At 48.3% G+C, this 16,364-nt stretch overlaps 1 protein-coding gene across 3 annotated transcripts; it reads left to right on the forward strand.

The window, feature by feature from the left end:
- The first annotated feature begins 52 nt into the window (after nucleotides 1–52).
- Nucleotides 53–12,318, forward strand: NMRAL1 (NmrA like redox sensor 1). Of its 3 annotated transcripts, none has more exons than XM_058570145.1 (6): nucleotides 4,638–4,714; nucleotides 4,983–5,056; nucleotides 7,612–7,850; nucleotides 9,976–10,225; nucleotides 10,394–10,584; nucleotides 12,034–12,318. In XM_058570145.1, exons 2-6 carry the CDS (start codon nucleotides 5,017–5,019, stop codon nucleotides 12,211–12,213), a joined length of 900 nt encoding a protein of 299 aa, XP_058426128.1. In that variant the 5' UTR covers nucleotides 4,638–4,714; nucleotides 4,983–5,016; the 3' UTR covers nucleotides 12,214–12,318. The 3 variants fall into 3 exon arrangements, with proteins under 3 accessions (XP_058426129.1, XP_058426128.1, XP_058426127.1); XM_058570144.1 differs by lacking the exon at nucleotides 4,638–4,714 and adding an exon at nucleotides 4,738–4,790; XM_058570146.1 differs by lacking the exons at nucleotides 4,638–4,714; nucleotides 4,983–5,056 and adding an exon at nucleotides 53–172.
- Nucleotides 12,319–16,364: the final 4,046 nt, after the last annotated feature.

The raw sequence follows: 16,364 nt of genomic DNA on the forward strand, positions 1-16,364 counted from the left end.
GAGGACCCCCTCGGGCTACGTGCTTTTCTCACCCAATGTCGCCACCTTTCAGGCTCATCTCGCGCTGGGCTCCACCTGCCCTTTCCGTTCCGCCACACTAGCTTCCCGTCACGTCCTTACCTATCCCACTGGCTACAGATTAAATGACCGGTCATGTCTGGTGTTGACAAAGGTATGGGAAATACGCAGTGTTTGTGGGAATTATGGGGAAGGGGGGACAATTTAGCAAGATCTGTTAAAATTTAGAATGGGCATGTTCTTTAACCAAACAGTTCCACTTCTGGGTAGCTCTTTTAGAGGAACACTTGCAAGAACCCAAAGAGGCGCAAAAGAGGGAGGTCCTTGCAACACATAACAGGATATTCCCTTTCGATGAAAACCTTGAAACATCTAAATGTCCATCAAAAGAGGCTGGGGTGGGGGTGGACAGGGGCACATCCACTCGATAGAGTTGTGCCACACTTGAAAAGGAAGGCCAGACACCGCCTGAGGGAGGACAATAAGTAGAAAGGGGGGAAAGCAAGTTGTAGAAAAATACAAAAATACGTTCAAAAGAATGTAAATTTAACTAAAATAACAAATGTTGAACTCTTAATAATGTGTATGCTGAAGTGTTTAAGGGTGAAGGGTACTAATGTCTGCAACTTACTTGAAATGCATCAAAAAATAAGATGAGGGCCGGCCCCGTGGCTTAGCGGTTAAGTGCGTGCTCTCGGCTGCTGGTGGCCCGGGTTCCGATCCCGCGCTTGCACCGACACACAGCTTCTCTGGCCATGCTGAGGCAGCGTCCCACATACAGCAACTAGAAGGATGTGCAGCTATGACATACAACTATCTACTGGGGCTTTGGAGGGAAAAAATAAATAAATAAAATCTTAAAAAAAAAAAGATGATAAATAAATAGATATCTGATACAGCAAACATAGCAAAATGTTAAGAATCAAAGAATCTAGGTGGTAAGTATATGAGCATCCACTATACAGTTCTTTCAACTTTTCTGTATGTTTATAAATTTTTCTCAACACAAATTATTCATAATCAATCTATAAATCAAAATTGGGGTGAGTTTATTATGAGCCAACCCTAAGGAACACATAGCCCAGGAGAGTACCTTCACGAGGGAAGGAGGCAAGCACTCCAAAGAAGTGGGATGTACAGAGTGGTTATATACCGTCTTGGAACAAAGAGCGTACATCACATAGGACAGGAATGTCTCTTTTACAATAGTCGTGAGATTGCTGGCACAGCAGGTCAGTGGTCACAAGGTGAACATAGCCGGTCGGTAACTAATCCTTAGTTTCTAGGAAGACATGCTTATTCTTAAGGAAATGCTGATATGGGGGGAAGCTACATCCCTGTCTTTAAGAGCATCATTCTTGTCTTTGGGACATAGTAAATGTTTAAAGCAAATGAAAAATGCCTGCTCAACAGGCCATGTCAGGCCTTTTGGAAACACAAGATCAAGCCAAATTAGTTTTAAACCAAATAGCTTCCTCATATGCTCCAGTATATTCTGTTGCTTGTCATTTATTCATCATTTTCATAGAAAAATTTTGGGGAAAAATAAATTCAGTATGATTCCTTTTATTTTTTTAACTACATGATATTATCTTTCTATACATTCATGTTTAGTTATGTAAATACATCCAAAAGCTGAGAAGGTTTACATACTAGAATGACAGAGGGAGGTCAAGGGTCACTTGTGCTTTATCTGTACTGTTTAAATTTTTTATGAGAATGTATAAATGCATTATGCATTACTTGGCTATCAAAATCAAATAAAAAATAATGAATTTTAAGAAAAGGGTAATGGGAAGTAGACACTGTACTGCCTCCTGCCCCAAACACACACACATAATTGAATTAAACTGAGGGCACTGATTGAAGGAGGGGTTGCTGTGAGAGTTCAAATGAGATAACGTGGGGCTTAACCTGTGCCTGACACATAGAAGAAGCCCAGAAAAGGATTCCCACTGTTATCATTAGCACATGTCACTAGGCTGAGTGAACTGGTGAGTGCTTTGCAGGAAGTCCTTTGTCAGATATAAAGTCTCACAGAAAGTGCTGAGTCATGGCTGAGCACACACCAATCAGTAGCCAAATCTCTCCCCTCAGGCCTCAGGGGACCGCCAGGTTGTGGGCTGAATGGGGCTAAAAGAGACAAGAGCTTTGCCCAGGCTGCCAAGCTGCCAGCCCACTTCCTGACAGCCCCCTGGCACCAGCACCACTGGCTGGAAGCCCAGGGGCAGAGATGCCGTTCCCTGCCATGCATTGCCTGTACTGATTTCCAAGCTGCAGGTTCAGCAAAGGCAAAAGGCACTGGAGTTGCTCAGGTCCCAATGTGGCCCTGGGATGGTACTCTCAAACCTGGGCGCCAGGACTGGCTTCATGGGCTTGTGACCCTAGCAGTCCCATGGATCCCACACTCAGAAGGACCCTGCACTTGGTTTAATGTTCTGCTTTTGCTGTCTTGAAATTCTTGATAATTTTTAACAAGGAGCCCTGCATTTTCATTTTGAACTGGGCGTTGCAAATTATGCAGCTGGTTCTGCTGTGTGCCTTCTTGTTTGGAATTATTTCCTTAAAGTGGAGACCTTGGAACATCCTGTTTTGTGGTTTGTCCCTACACAATTTGTTGACACAAAATAACCAGTAACCATTCTATATGTAAGAGAGATAAGGTGAGTTTTACTTGAGCCAGGGTGAGGATTATAACCCAGGAAGGCCTTTTCCAGAAAGGAAGAAAGCATTCCAGAGAAGCATGGTTTTCAGCACAGTCTTATACCTTTTTAGAACAAAGAACATACATTAAACACGACCAGGATACATATTCACCAAAGTTTCAAAGAGCTATTCAGTTGCAAATTAGCAGGTCCACATGACCCCAGATGTCAGGAAAGGGACTAATAGGGGCTAGGGCATAGGAGGGGAAGTATGCACTCTTATCTTTTTTTTTTCTGAGGAAGATTTGCCCTGAGCTAACATCTGTGCCAATGTTCCGATATTTTGTATGTGAGCCACTGCCACAGCATGGCCACCATAAGTGGTATAGATCCCCGCCCGGGGAACTGAACCCAGGCCACCAAAGTGGAGCACACCAAACTTAACCACTAGGCCACCTGGGCTGGCCTTATACACTCTTATCTCGAGAGTGCCTTCTTTACTTTAATGGTTGAAGGAGATGTACAATGGATGTTTGATAGGCCACATAAGTCAGGCTTCTTTAGTTGAAGCTGAATCAGTGCTTGAACCTGGATAATTACCCCATATACCTCAATATGTGAAAATCTCTTGTGAAATTGAAGAAAAATCTTGTCTTTTATCACAGTAATATGCACTTGGGTTCCATTTAGTAGGTATTTATTGAGTTCCTACTAAGTGCCAGACATTGTGCCAGGAGGGAGAGGTAACAGAGACAAAACCAGGGCCAGCTCTCAGTATGCCCTTGGTCTAATATGGTAAAGACAATTTTGCTACTGGGATAGAGATGGGAATGGAATAGGAGTAATTAGCCTAGCCTAGGGGTCAGGGAGGGCTTCCTGGAGGAGGTGATGTTTATGTGGAGTCTTAAGGAATGAGTAGGAGTTAGCCCTATGTAAGGTGGTGAGAGGAAGGTATTCCAGGCACTTTACAGTCTGAGCACAGAGGTATAACACAACAGGGTGTGGAGGAGACTACAAGAGATTTACGCAAGAGAAACACGTAGATATCTTCATTTATAAATATAAACCCAAGTAAACATAAATGTGTATTAAAATAAATACATGCATCTTATAATAAATAAAGACCGATATTTTACATAAATAAAACACATTACCTTGGGGGTTATCTCCACCACCAGATTCGGGAAAATAGCACCAGTTTTAGTCTGATTTCCCTGTGACTCCAGTGCCTTATAGATGTTTACACAACCAGTCAATCAGCAAATATTTATGGAGCGCCTACTTTGTTCCAGGGACTATTTTAGGTGCTGGAAATTCAGCAGTGAACACAGACAAGTCCCTGATGTCACAAAGCTGACATTTTCGGATGGGTCAATACACATTTTGAAATGAATGAATGAATGAAAAAATGAATGCTCTTATCCAGTCAGCAGTAAGTTTTCAGAAGAAGAGTGACATGGTCATTTTTGAGTTTTAGTTAAACACAAGGAAATCTCACTTTTCTGTTAAAAAGAATGCAAATCCGTGCAAGTAGGAGCGATCTCAAACGTGAGTCAGGCACACAAAAACTCAGAGAGGGCCTTAGAGGGTTAAGACTCGCAGATACAGATTTAATTATCTTTAGGTGACACCCCACATCTGAAGTTCAGATGTTCATACAACACAAAGAGGTAAATTTTTTTTTTGCTTCGCGCAGTCTATCAACCCCAGCGTCCCGGTAAGCAGCCTCTGCACGTGCATTTCGGTCAGTCCTGAGGATTTATGCAAATTCGGTTTACGCACGCCCGGGGCAGGGGGGCCCTGAACGTTCGCCGAACGCCGCGGGAGCAGGGACGAACCACCTGCACCCGCGGAGGGGGGACGGCTGGTCAGCTCCGCGTGGAGTCAGGCCCTGTTGGGGGGAGTTGAGAAGCAGGGCGGCCTGTCCCTTCACGCGGGGAGGCCGGGAAGAGGTGGCTTTGCCAGGGTGGGGCTGGAGCTGCGGGCGGGGGTCGGCGCGCCACGCAGGAGTCCATCCCCCCCTCCACGGTGGACTCGGCTGCAAAAATCAGGTATCCGGGTTTCCCCGACTGGTTCCCACCTAGTCCGCGGCGAGGAGCTGACGCGGGTTGGGGGGACGTGGCGGAGGTCGGGGCGAGGGGCCGGGGGACAGCCCGGGGAATGGGTTGTTGGGCCCGAGGGGGGCGGGCCGGAAGTGCCGGGGCCCAACCTCTCCCGGCTGGCCGCCCCCTCGGCCCTTCGCGGTGAGCGCGCGGGGTCGTTCCGGGCGGGGACCCTTGGCCCAAGCCTGGCCAACCCCGTGCCCTCCTTGACCCCCAGGCCTCTCCGGACCGCATTTCCCGGCCCGGCTCGCATGGCGCAGCAGAGGCTGGTGGTGGTGTTTGGAGCCACAGGTAAGCGAAACGCCAGTCGGAGGCCCCACGGGCGCAGGGTTCCCTCGCAGGGCCAGGCCAGAGGACCAGCCGGCCCAGCCCGGCAGAGCCAGGGCGCCTCCGAGAGCGCCGGGAGACGCCCCGGGGCCTGGAGGGAGGGATGAGATGGCTTGTACCCCTGACCTGAGTTGGGGCCCAGGGGGCATGACCTGAGCTCAGATTCCCTTTGAATTTTTAAAAAATTAATTCTGTTTTTTTTGAGTAAGTGGTAATTGCACGTTATACCAAAATTAAATCTTCCTCCCACCCCCTCACCCGTCCATCACTGTTATCAAGGTTCTTGAGTATCCTATCAGACGGATTAGATGTATCTAAATAGATATTATTATTATTATTATTTTGGTGAGGAAGATTGGCCTTGAGCTAACGTCTGTGCCAGTCTTCCTTTGTTTTGTATGTGGGACACCGCCACAGCATGGCTTGATGAGCAGTGTGTAGGTCTGCACCTGGGATCCAAATCGCAAATCCCCTGGGGGGGCCAGGCTGGCCCTTAAATACATATATATATTTTGTGTGTGTGTGTGAGGAAGATCAGCCCTGACCTAACATCCACGTTAATCCTCTTTTTGCTGAGGAAGACCCGCTCTGAGCTAACATCTATTGCCAATCCTCCTCCTTCCCCTCGCCTCCCAAAGCCCCAGTAGATAGTTGTATGTCATAGTTGCACATCCTTCTAGTTGTGTATGTGGGACGCGGCCTCAGCATGGCCGGAGAAGCCATGCCTCGGTGCGCGCCCGGGGTTCCGAACCTCTGCCGCCAGGAGCGGAGCTGGTGCACTTAACCGCTAAGCCACGGGGCTGGCCCCTATATATATTTTTTTAATGGTAGTGTTTTATTTTGCCCCCAACTGTTTTTTTCTTTCCTATATATTTTTTAAAAACATAAACAGCATGAGGCTAATCTTCCTCAAGCAAAAAAAGAAAAGAGGAAGATTGGCAACAGATGTGAGCTCAGGGTGAGTCTTCCTCAGCGGAAAAAAAAAGTAAACAGCTTTATTGACAGATAAATTACATACCATACAATTCACCCATTTAACGTATGCAATTCCCTGGTTTCTGGTATATTCACAGAGCTCTATGACCATCATCACAATCAGTTTTAGAACATTTCATCACCCCAAAAAGAAACCTCTTACTCACTAGCAGTCACTCTCCATTTTCCCTCAACTTTCTCCAGCTCCTGGCAGCCACCAATCTACTCTCTGTGTCTATAGATTTGCCTATTCTGGATATTTCATATAAATAGAATATACACTATGTGGCTTTTTGTGTCTGGCTTTCTTCACTCAGCATAATGTTTTCAAGGTTCATCCATGTTATAGCATGTATCAGTACTTCATTCCTTTTTATGGCTGAACAATATTCCATTACATGGATAGACCATATTTTGTTTATCCATTCATCTGTTGATAGACATTTGCATTGTTTCCACTTTTTAGCTATTTTGAAAAATGCTGCTGTGAACATTCATGTACAAGTTTTTGTGTGGACATATGTTTTCAGTTTTCTTGGGTATATACCTAGGAGTGGAATTGCTGGATCATGTGGTAAGTCTGTGTTTAGCATTTTGAGCAACTGCCAGACTGTTTTTCAAAGCAATTGCACCATTTTACATCCCCATCAGAACTGTATGAGGGTTAGTTGTAGTTCTGAAATTTGCCTTTTCCACTCCAGGACACATCATGGTCACCTGTCCAGTTCATACATACAGATCTGTCACATTCTTTTTAATGACTTTTGTATGGATTTACCACTTATTTAACCAGATTCCTACTAAAGGACATTTAAGTCGTCTATAAATTTCCACTATTGCAGGTGGTGCTGCAGCCAATGTTCTTGTACATACATGTATGGACATGTAGGGATGATTTGCATTTACTTCCTTTTGATGATTTTAATTTTTGTAATTTTCTTAGTATAGGTAATATTTTATCTAAGCTAAGAGGTGGGTACATGAGTGTTGGTATCCCTTTTTGTATGTGCTAAATATTTCATAATACATTTTAAAATTTTTATAAAAGGTTTAAGCATGATACCTGCTACAATGTGGATGAACCTTAAAAACATTATGCTCAGTGAAAGAAGATAGGCACAAAAGGCCACATAGTGTATGATTCCATTTATATTAAATGTCCAAAATAGGAAAATTCATAGAAACAGAGAGTAGATGAGTGTTGCCAGGGGCTGGAAGGAGGGGAGAACGGGGAGTGACTGCTGATGGGTATGGGTTTTCTTTTGGGGGCACTGAAAATGTTCTAAAATTGGCTGTGATGATGGTTGCACACTCTGAAAACTGAAAGCCACTGCACTGTACACTTTTAAAGGGTGAATATTATGGTAAGTGAATTCTATCTCAAAAAAGCTGTTATTTAAAAAATAGTGTAAGGTGAGTTTCGTGAGAATGACAGGTGCAAGTGTCTAGGGTGTTTGCTGTGGTGGAACATTGCTTTCAGGGCTTCACCCTTCGCAGGACTCCCAGGCAGGTCTGACCCTGCAGGTCTTTCTGCCTCATCGCAGGTGCCCAAGGGGGCTCTGTGGCCCGGACACTTCTGGAAGATGGGACATTCAGGGTTCGAGTGGTGACCCGGGACCCGGGGCAGAGGGCAGCGAAGGAGCTGAGGCTGCGGGGTGCGGAAGTAGTACAGGCAGACCAGGATGATGAGGCCAGCATGGAGCTGGCCCTGACTGGGGCTCATGCCACCTTCATCGTGACCAACTACTGGGAGAACTGCAGCCAGGAGCAAGAGGTCAAGCAGGTGAGGGCAGGTGGGAGGGTGTGGGGAGACCGGGGCTAGGAGCTGGGCATCCTGAAGGGAGCTCCCAGGTCCCAGCTGGTCCCTGGGAGGCAGCTCTGACTTGCCAGAGACGTGCTGACCCTGCCCAGGACGACTGGCCACTGCAGGCCTTTCCCCTCCCGTTCCATGCAGCCCTCCTAAACTTCGATGAGGGCAGGAGGCGGCTGCTTCCTCATCCAATGACTTTTTTTTTTTTTTTTTTTTTTTTTTCAGATATCACTCATGTACTATACAGTTTGCCCCTTTAAAGTTTACAGTTCAGTGGTTTTTAACATATTCTCAAAGTTGGGCAGCCATCACCACTACCTAATTCCAGAACATTTTCATCACCCCGAAAAGAAACCCCGTACCTGTTAGCAGTCACTCCCTATCCCCCTTCACAGCCCCAGGCAACTGCTAATCTACTTTATGTCATCCATTGACTTTTCACACTTCCTAAAAAACCAACTCCGTTGACCCATAATTTTCTTATAATAAGATGCACACGTTTTAATTGTACACTTTAATGAAATTTGAAAATAAATATACCCATATAACTGCCATCCTAATCAAAATATAATACATTTCCATCGTTCCAGAAAGTCCCCCATGTCCTCTTTCATGTATTTTGATCCCAAGATCATATGAACTCCAAATCACATGATCTGTGTTTCCCTTTATTCTGTTTTCCACTTAGATTCTCTCTAGTTAGGTGGTTATTGACTCCAGGTGGCGGGTGGAAGGATATGAGACGTGGCCATCTTTTTGTTACATTGAAGATGGAGACACTGGCACAGTGCCTGTCACATAGAAGGCGCCCAAGTATTCGTGGAAAAGGCAACAGGCTGAGAATCATGCTCTTCTGATTTCAGCCCTGTCTGGTCCACAACTAGGTGCAGTGTGGCTGTGGACGTGTAACTTCCCTGCTCAGGTTTTTGTTTTCTTCCTCTGTAAAATAAAGGGAGATGGGACTGGACCACTGGTCTCCAAACTTGTTTTTAGACTTGACCCTTCCTTCAATTACAGTCTTACATGGAAGCCCATTCCGTAGGGTGGACAAAGACAGCTCTTCTGGCTGAAGAAGATGTTGTCTCATGATCCTGACAGCCTGTATTAGTGTCCCCTGGCTGCCCTAACAAACTACAAGCCACGCGGCTTAAAACAACAGGAATTTATTGTCTCAGTTCTGGAGGCCAGAAGTTCAAAATCGAGGTGTCACCAGGGCCACGTCCCTCCAAAGGCTCTAGGGGAGATTTCTCTCCTTGTCTCTTCCAGCTTCTGGTGGCTGCTGGCTGTCCTTGTGGCCACATCACTCCAGTTTCTGCCTCTGTCTTCCCATGGCCTTCTCCTCGTCTCTGTGTCTTCTCTTCTGTCTCTTATAAGGACACTTGTCATTAGATTGAGAGCCCACCTGGGTAATCCAGGATGATCTCAACTCAAGTCCCTTAACTTAATTATATCTGCAGAGACCCTTTTTCCAAATAAGGTCCCATTCACAGGTTCCGGGGCTTAGGACATGGAGGCCACCATTGACCTCCTGCACAACCTTACGCAGCAGGCATTGTTGCTGTCCTTGTTTAACCGACAAGGCCAGAACGGTTAGATCCTTTGTCCGGGATCACACAGCTAATACGGTGCAGAGCTGAGTCTGGAACCCAAGTGGCCTTTGTGTTTAACCCCTGAGCTGTAGCTCCTCCCTAGTGGACTCCTGGGGCTCTCCAAGGAAGATGGCTTAGCACTGTAGACAAGATGCTCTGCCAGAGCAGGCAGAGGTGGGAAACCTCTGTGCGGGCCCTCCCCAGGCCGCAGACCTGCCCACCCTCACCAACTGCACATGGGTGGGCCACAGTCAAGCACAATGGAAAGTAGAACCACCCGGATGATCTAGAGAAGAGATGCTACAGTTCTGTGAGTGGCAGAGGGCTTACAATTCCATGTTCAAGGGTGTGGTACTGTGTGTGAACATCATTCTGGAACAGGGGGCCTTATCAGAGGGGTCAGTGGTGTCTGGCGCAGTGGCAACTCTGGGGTTGGAGAGCCGGGGCCATGACTGGGGGACACACATCCTCCCTCCTCGCTTTGTGGTTTCTCCTTTCCTGCCCACCAGGGAAAGCTGCTGGCCGATCTGGCCAGGCGCCTGGGCCTTCGCTACGTGGTCTACAGTGGCCTGGAGAACATCAAGAAGTTGACGGCGGGGAGACTGGCTGCGGGCCACTTTGATGGCAAAGGGGAGGTGGAGGAATATTTCCGGGACATTGGTGTTCCCATGACCAGCGTGCGGCTGCCCTGCTATTTTGAGAACCTCCTCTCTTACTTCCTGCCCCAGAAATCCCCAGATGGAAAGAGCTACTTGCTGAGTGAGTGTCCTTCCTCCTTCCTCAGTGTCTGCTCTCACCGTGTGCAGAAAGGGTGTCATAGCAGGCTTGTCATCAGATGGTTCTGGATCTGAGCCCTGGCTCTCTTACATTAGGCCTGTGACTCTGAGCTGGGCCTCTGCATCCTGTTCTGTGCTTCCCCCCTCCCAGGCTTGCCCATGGGTGACGTTCCCATGGATGGCATGTCTGTGAACGACCTGGGTCCTGTGGTGCTCAGCCTGCTGAAGATGCCAGAAGAATACATCGGCCAGAACATCGGGCTCAGTACCTGCAGGCATACGGCAGAGGAGTATGCCGCCCTGCTCTCCAAGCACACTGGGAAGGCCGTGCGCGATGCCAAGGTGGGCCGCTGCTGCCCCAGTCCCGGGGCTTGGTGATGGCCCAGCTCCCACCAGGGGACCCAGGCAGCCCTGGTCAGTCATTCTAACCCCAGAGGGGCTTTGTGGGCAGAAGGGAAGGGGTATCCAGGGCTGCCCCATTGCTCTCTGAGCAAGGTAAATCTGAATTCATCGTCACTGTGAACATTTATGTCATGCTGTTCTTGGGAGCCTAGTGTGGCCGCCAAGTGCAATTTCTGACTTAGGTGGTTGACCAAGCAGCGAGGAAGATTTCTAGGAAGAGGGGATAGTAAGGGCCAAGTAAAGAGGCGTGAAAACGGAGAGCGTGCTGGGGCCCTCTGGGATGTGACTTGAGGCAGGGGAAGGGGAAGGAGGCCAGAGAGGTAGGCCCCACCTCTGCCTCCCAACTTGGCCTGGCTGCATGGACAGGAGGCCCACCGTCCCCTCCTCTCCCTGCCGACCCTTGGCCTTCCTGTCCAGACCCCTGGGTGCCTTGTTTCTTGTTTTTCGTTCCCATCGTGAAAGTAAGACCTCCTCATTAAAGAAAATCTGGGAAACCCCGACTTGTTAAAAGGCAAAACCCCCGTGGAACCCCCAGACCCAAGCAGAGCAGCGATGGGGAAGAGGCCGTGGCAGGACGCATTTTGGGCGGGTCAGGCCCCTGGACTCGGATCCTGGTCCCAGCCCTTAACACCCACCAGTGTGTGACCTGGGGCATGGTCCCGGACCCCTCTCCGCCTAGTTTCCTCATCCATAAAATGGGCATGTGAATAGTATCCACCTCCTTGGGGTGTCGTGAGGATTGAGTGCAATAATCCACGTAAACGCTTCCTTAGCAACAATGAAATGCACTAGAAAATGTGCACTATGGGCCGGCCCCGTGGCTTGGTGGTTAAGTGCCAGCGCTCCGCTGCTGGTGGCCCAGGTTCGGATCCCGGGTGTGCACCCACGCACCGCTTCTCCGGCCATGCTGAGGCCGCGTCCCACATACAGCAACTAGAAGGATGTGCAGCTATGACATACAACTATCTACTGGGGCTTTGGGGGGAAAAATAAATAAATAAAATAAAATAGAAAAGAAAATGTGCGCTAAATGGCCGTGTATTTCTGTCTCAACAAAGAAAGGCCTGAGGCAGGTTGTGGAGCATTTGAGGAGCTGAGTTGTTAAGATTCAGTTTGATCGGGAAAGGAGAACAGTGATGTGAGCAGAGTTCCGATTTGGAAGGGACTGAGAAGTTTCCGTCTCATGATCTTGAAAGAACAGGATTTAAATTGACCTACAACAGTGGTTTTCAAACTAGCATCCTTTTAGTAGATCATTTTCAGATGAACTCTTAGTGAGGACCTGCCAGCAGCACAGCTCTGGTTGGGGGAGGTCGGGAAGCCCCAGCCCCCACCACCTCAGGGCGCTGAGATGCTGACAGACCCTGACAGACTCCTCTCTGCTTGCAGACAACCCCTGAGGACTACGAGAAGCTTGGCTTCCCTGGCGCCCAGGACCTGGCCAACATGTTCCGTTTCTATGCCCTGAAACCCGACCGCAACATCGAACTGACCCTGAGGCTCAACCCCCAGGCCAAGACGTTGGACCAGTGGCTGGAGCAGCACAAAGGGGACTTTGCCAGGCTGTGACCCTGCCCACCTCTCAACCCCGTCTGGGGGGACAGGAGGTGCAGTCACAGTGATCCTTTCTTGTGTTACAAAAAATTTTTTTAAATAAAGGCCATTGTTCTCACAGATGACTTCCAAAAGAAGAGGGCTTTGTTTCTGGAACTGGGGTTGGGGTGGCAGCGGCTGCGGCAGTGACGGGCATGAAAATTCCAACAGGAGACATCAAGTAGTAGAGGCTCGGTACCCCCGCCCTGCAACAAAGGGGGCTCCAGGGCTGAAGAGGTATTTGGTAACTGAAGACACCTGATTTAAATGCAGTTTTAAGTTTAGTCTAACAGGCATGAACCTGAACACTGACCACAGCCCAGGGAGCAGGTCTCACCACCCTGTTTCCACATTTGAAATTCATTCACAGACCGTGGACAGAGCCCAGGACATGGAGAGAACTCCCCACGCCAGCCAGGAGCAACGCCTTTTGATATCCCTGCACGCACACCACTCATCTCCAGAAAGCTAGTGGGGCCAATGGCGTATTCGTTCTTTGAGAGTGGGAAGAGGACTGGCCCCTTCTCCCTCTCTCCTCACCCTCCTCGTGGGGCCAGGCTTGCTCCAGGATGCAGCCCTGCGATGTGGGTAATCTTCAAAACAGGCTGGAAAAAAACGCATGAAGGTACGTGGCAGGTCTGTGGACCACAAGTCGCCATAATCGGACCCTGCTGAGGAGAGGGGAGCTGCTCGCAGCAAAGGCTGAGAAGTAAAACCAAGGAAGTAACAACCCTCCTTGCTTGTAGTGTCCACCAGGCTTTCAGATGGCGGGGGTAGTTCAGCCATCCATCTCCGGCTCACTTTAGAGAAGAGGAATGGAGGCCCAGAGAACCCAGGTCACTTACCCGAGGTTCCGTGGCAGGTTCATTTTATTCTGGTATGGTTACACGATTGACCTCCATCTTTTTACTACCCGACCCTGGCCTCAGTACCAGCAGTCACAAAAAGGGGTAGCAGTCCTACCAAATTTTTTTATTTTATTTTATTTTTTTATTTTTCCCCCAAAGCCCCAGTGGATAGTTGTATGTCATAGATGCACATCCTTCTAGTTGCTATATGTGGGACTCGGCCTCAGCATGGCTGGAGAAGTGGTGCGTTGGTGCACGCCCGGGATCCAAACCCGGGCCGCCAGTAGCAAAGTGCGCGCACTTAACCGCTAAGCCACAGGGCCAGCCCTGTTTTTTTTTTTTTATAAACAGTTTTATTTATTTATTTATTTGTTTGTTTGTTTATTTATTTATTTATTTTTGTGAGGACAATCAGCCCTGAGCTAACATCCATGCTAATCCTCCTCTTTTTGCTGAGGAAGACCGGCTCTGAGCTAACATCTATTGCCAATCCTTCCCCTTTTGGGGCTGGCCCCGTGGCTTAGCGGTTAAGTGTGCGAGCTCCGCTACTGGCGGCCCAGGTTCGGATCCCGGGCACACACCGACGCACCACTTCTCCGGCCATGCTGAGGCCGCGTCCCACATACAGCAACTAGAAAGAAGGATGTGCAACTATGACATACAACTATCTACTGGGGCTTTGGGGGAAAAATAAATAAATAAATAAAATTAAAAAAAAAAAAAGAGGGGCCCACTTTAACAGGGACAGGGACAGCCTCTGAGGTCTGAGGGGAGGGCAGTGAGCATCCTAGGCAGGGTAGGAGGGGAAAGACCACAACAGCGTGGGCTTCTGAGCCCACTTGGGTCAGCCAGGGAACACAACAGGTCATCTGCGTGTAGCCCTACGTGAAGCCCAAGTCCCCCATGCGCCGGAGCTGGAAACTCACCTACCTGGGGCTGTGACTCACTGCGGTGATCCTGGAGTGGCCTGAGGTCAGTACGGAGCCTGGGATGAGCCCAGAGCGAACTTCAGCGAGCTGACACTGGGCTCCAGCTGCCACTCACCCACAAGCGGCAGGACCTGGGCACATCCCCAAGCCTCTCTGGTCTGCTTGCCCATCTGGTGCCGCCTGGCCAGGCTGTTGTGAGGACACCATGAGGTCATTTGTACAAAGCAGTGCCTGACACCCCCAGGTCACCTCCTTTCCGTCTGATACCCGTGGTCAAAGCTCTGCTAGCCTCCGGTCCCCTTCAGCTGGTTTCTGTCCCTCTTAAAGGGTGGCACCTACCGACCCCCAGCCTGGATGTGGTCAAAGCAGCCCATGTCCCAAATCCAACAAAGCAGATAGAACTGTGCATATCAATTCAGGATGCCCCATGTGCTATGAACTATCCACACTGCACACAAAAACCCAATCCTGGGAAGTGAAACTATTCTGTATGATACTATAATGGTGGATACATGTCAGTAGACATTTGTGCAAACCCATAACATGTACAGCACCAAGAGCGAACCCTCATTAATCTATGGACTTTGGGTGATAATGATGTGTCTGTGTAGGTTCACTGGTTATGCATGTGTGGGGGCAGGGGGTATATGGGAAATCCCTGTACTTTCCTCAATTTTGCTGTAAATTTTGCTTTAAAAAATAAAGTCTATTAAACAAGAATAATACTAGTATTTTAAACCAATTGACTTGTAATAAACATTCCTGTCCACCTACTTCCCTTTCCTTTCCTCTTGGTGACAACCAAACGTGACTGGAAAGAAAGGCCCTTCACCCACCCTGCTGAAATCAAGGTATCCTGCCTGGCCCAGGTGCTCCTGTCCCAGTATGTCACTACAGGAAGAAAGCACATGTGGGTGACACAGCTTGGAATGCTGGGGAATCCGGTCCAGTACCACGACTGCTGGGACAACTCCCAGCACATCATCCCACTGGCTGAGGTGTTCCCAGCACAATTCCCAATCAGGTGGGGCGTCATGTGTGCCTGGTCTTCTGAAATTTGGTCCCTGAAATATGTGAGCTGCCAAAATTTATTTTTTTTAAACTGTGGTAAATTATACATAAAATTTACCATTTTAGCTTTTTTTTGTGTGTGTGTGTGTGTCTGAGGAAGATCAGCTGTGAGCTGACATCTGACGCTGATCCTTTTTGCCGAGGAAGATTGGCCCTGAGCTAACATCTGTGCCCACCTTCCTCTGCTTTATATGGGACACCACCACATCTGTGCCCATCTTCCTCTACTTTATATGGGACACCACCACTGCATGGCTTGCAAACGGTGCATTGGTGCGCGCCCGGGATCTGAACCCGGGAACCCCGGGCCAGCGACGTGGAGTGCGTGCACTTAACCGCTTGCGCCACAGGGCCTGCCCTGTTTTAGCCATTTTTAAGTGTACAGCTCAGTGGCATTAGGTACATTCACATTGGTGTGCAGCCGTCACCACCATCCACCTCCAGAACTTTTACATCTTCCCAAGCTGAAACTCTGTACTCATGAGACACTAACTCCTTGTTCCCCCTCCTCCAGCCCATGGCAACTACTATTCTACTTTCTGTCTCGATGAGCTGGACTACTCTAAGTACCCCTTATAAGTAGCTGCCAGCATGTTAAAATGAGACAACATTCATAGCAGCATGTACAACATGGATGAACCTTAAAATATTATGCTAAATGAAAGAAGCCAGAAAGAACCACAAAAGGTCACATATTGTATGATTCCATTTATAAGAAATGTGCAGAATAGGCAAATCTATAGACAAGAAGTAGATTCATCATAGCCAGAGACTGAGCGAGTTGGGGAAAATGGGGAGTAACTGCTAACAGACATGCGGTTTTTGTGGGATGATAAAAATTTTCCAAAATTGATTGTGGTGATGGTTATACAACCTTAAGCTAAAAACCACTGAATTGTACACTTTAAATGGGTGAATTGTATGGTATGTGAATTACATCTCAATAAAGCTGTTACCCCAAAAATGAGGTAACTGAAATCGCCACATAAAAATCTGAATGCCCAGCTTCTCTTGGAAAGCACCAGATGATCTGGCAGCACTGGCTCTCAATTCCTGCATAGCCCTCTTGGCTGGAGCTGAAGAGGGGCTGTCCCCTTTAGACAGGGCAGCCAGTCTCTACCACTCCCTGCTGTCTCCTGGGCCCTGAGGCTGCAGGTCAGTGCCCGTGGCACCTGACTTTGGACCCACTTTGCTTTTTAATGTAAAGTTTCTTACTGGCCCATTTGTGATCCCCTTTCACGAGGATCAAACCAGACAAGCAGAACTTCTGGGTAAAAGA

The sequence above is a fragment of the Diceros bicornis genome, chromosome 26, assembly GCF_020826845.1.
Source record: "Diceros bicornis minor isolate mBicDic1 chromosome 26, mDicBic1.mat.cur, whole genome shotgun sequence".
Lineage (NCBI taxonomy): Eukaryota > Metazoa > Chordata > Mammalia > Perissodactyla > Rhinocerotidae > Diceros > Diceros bicornis.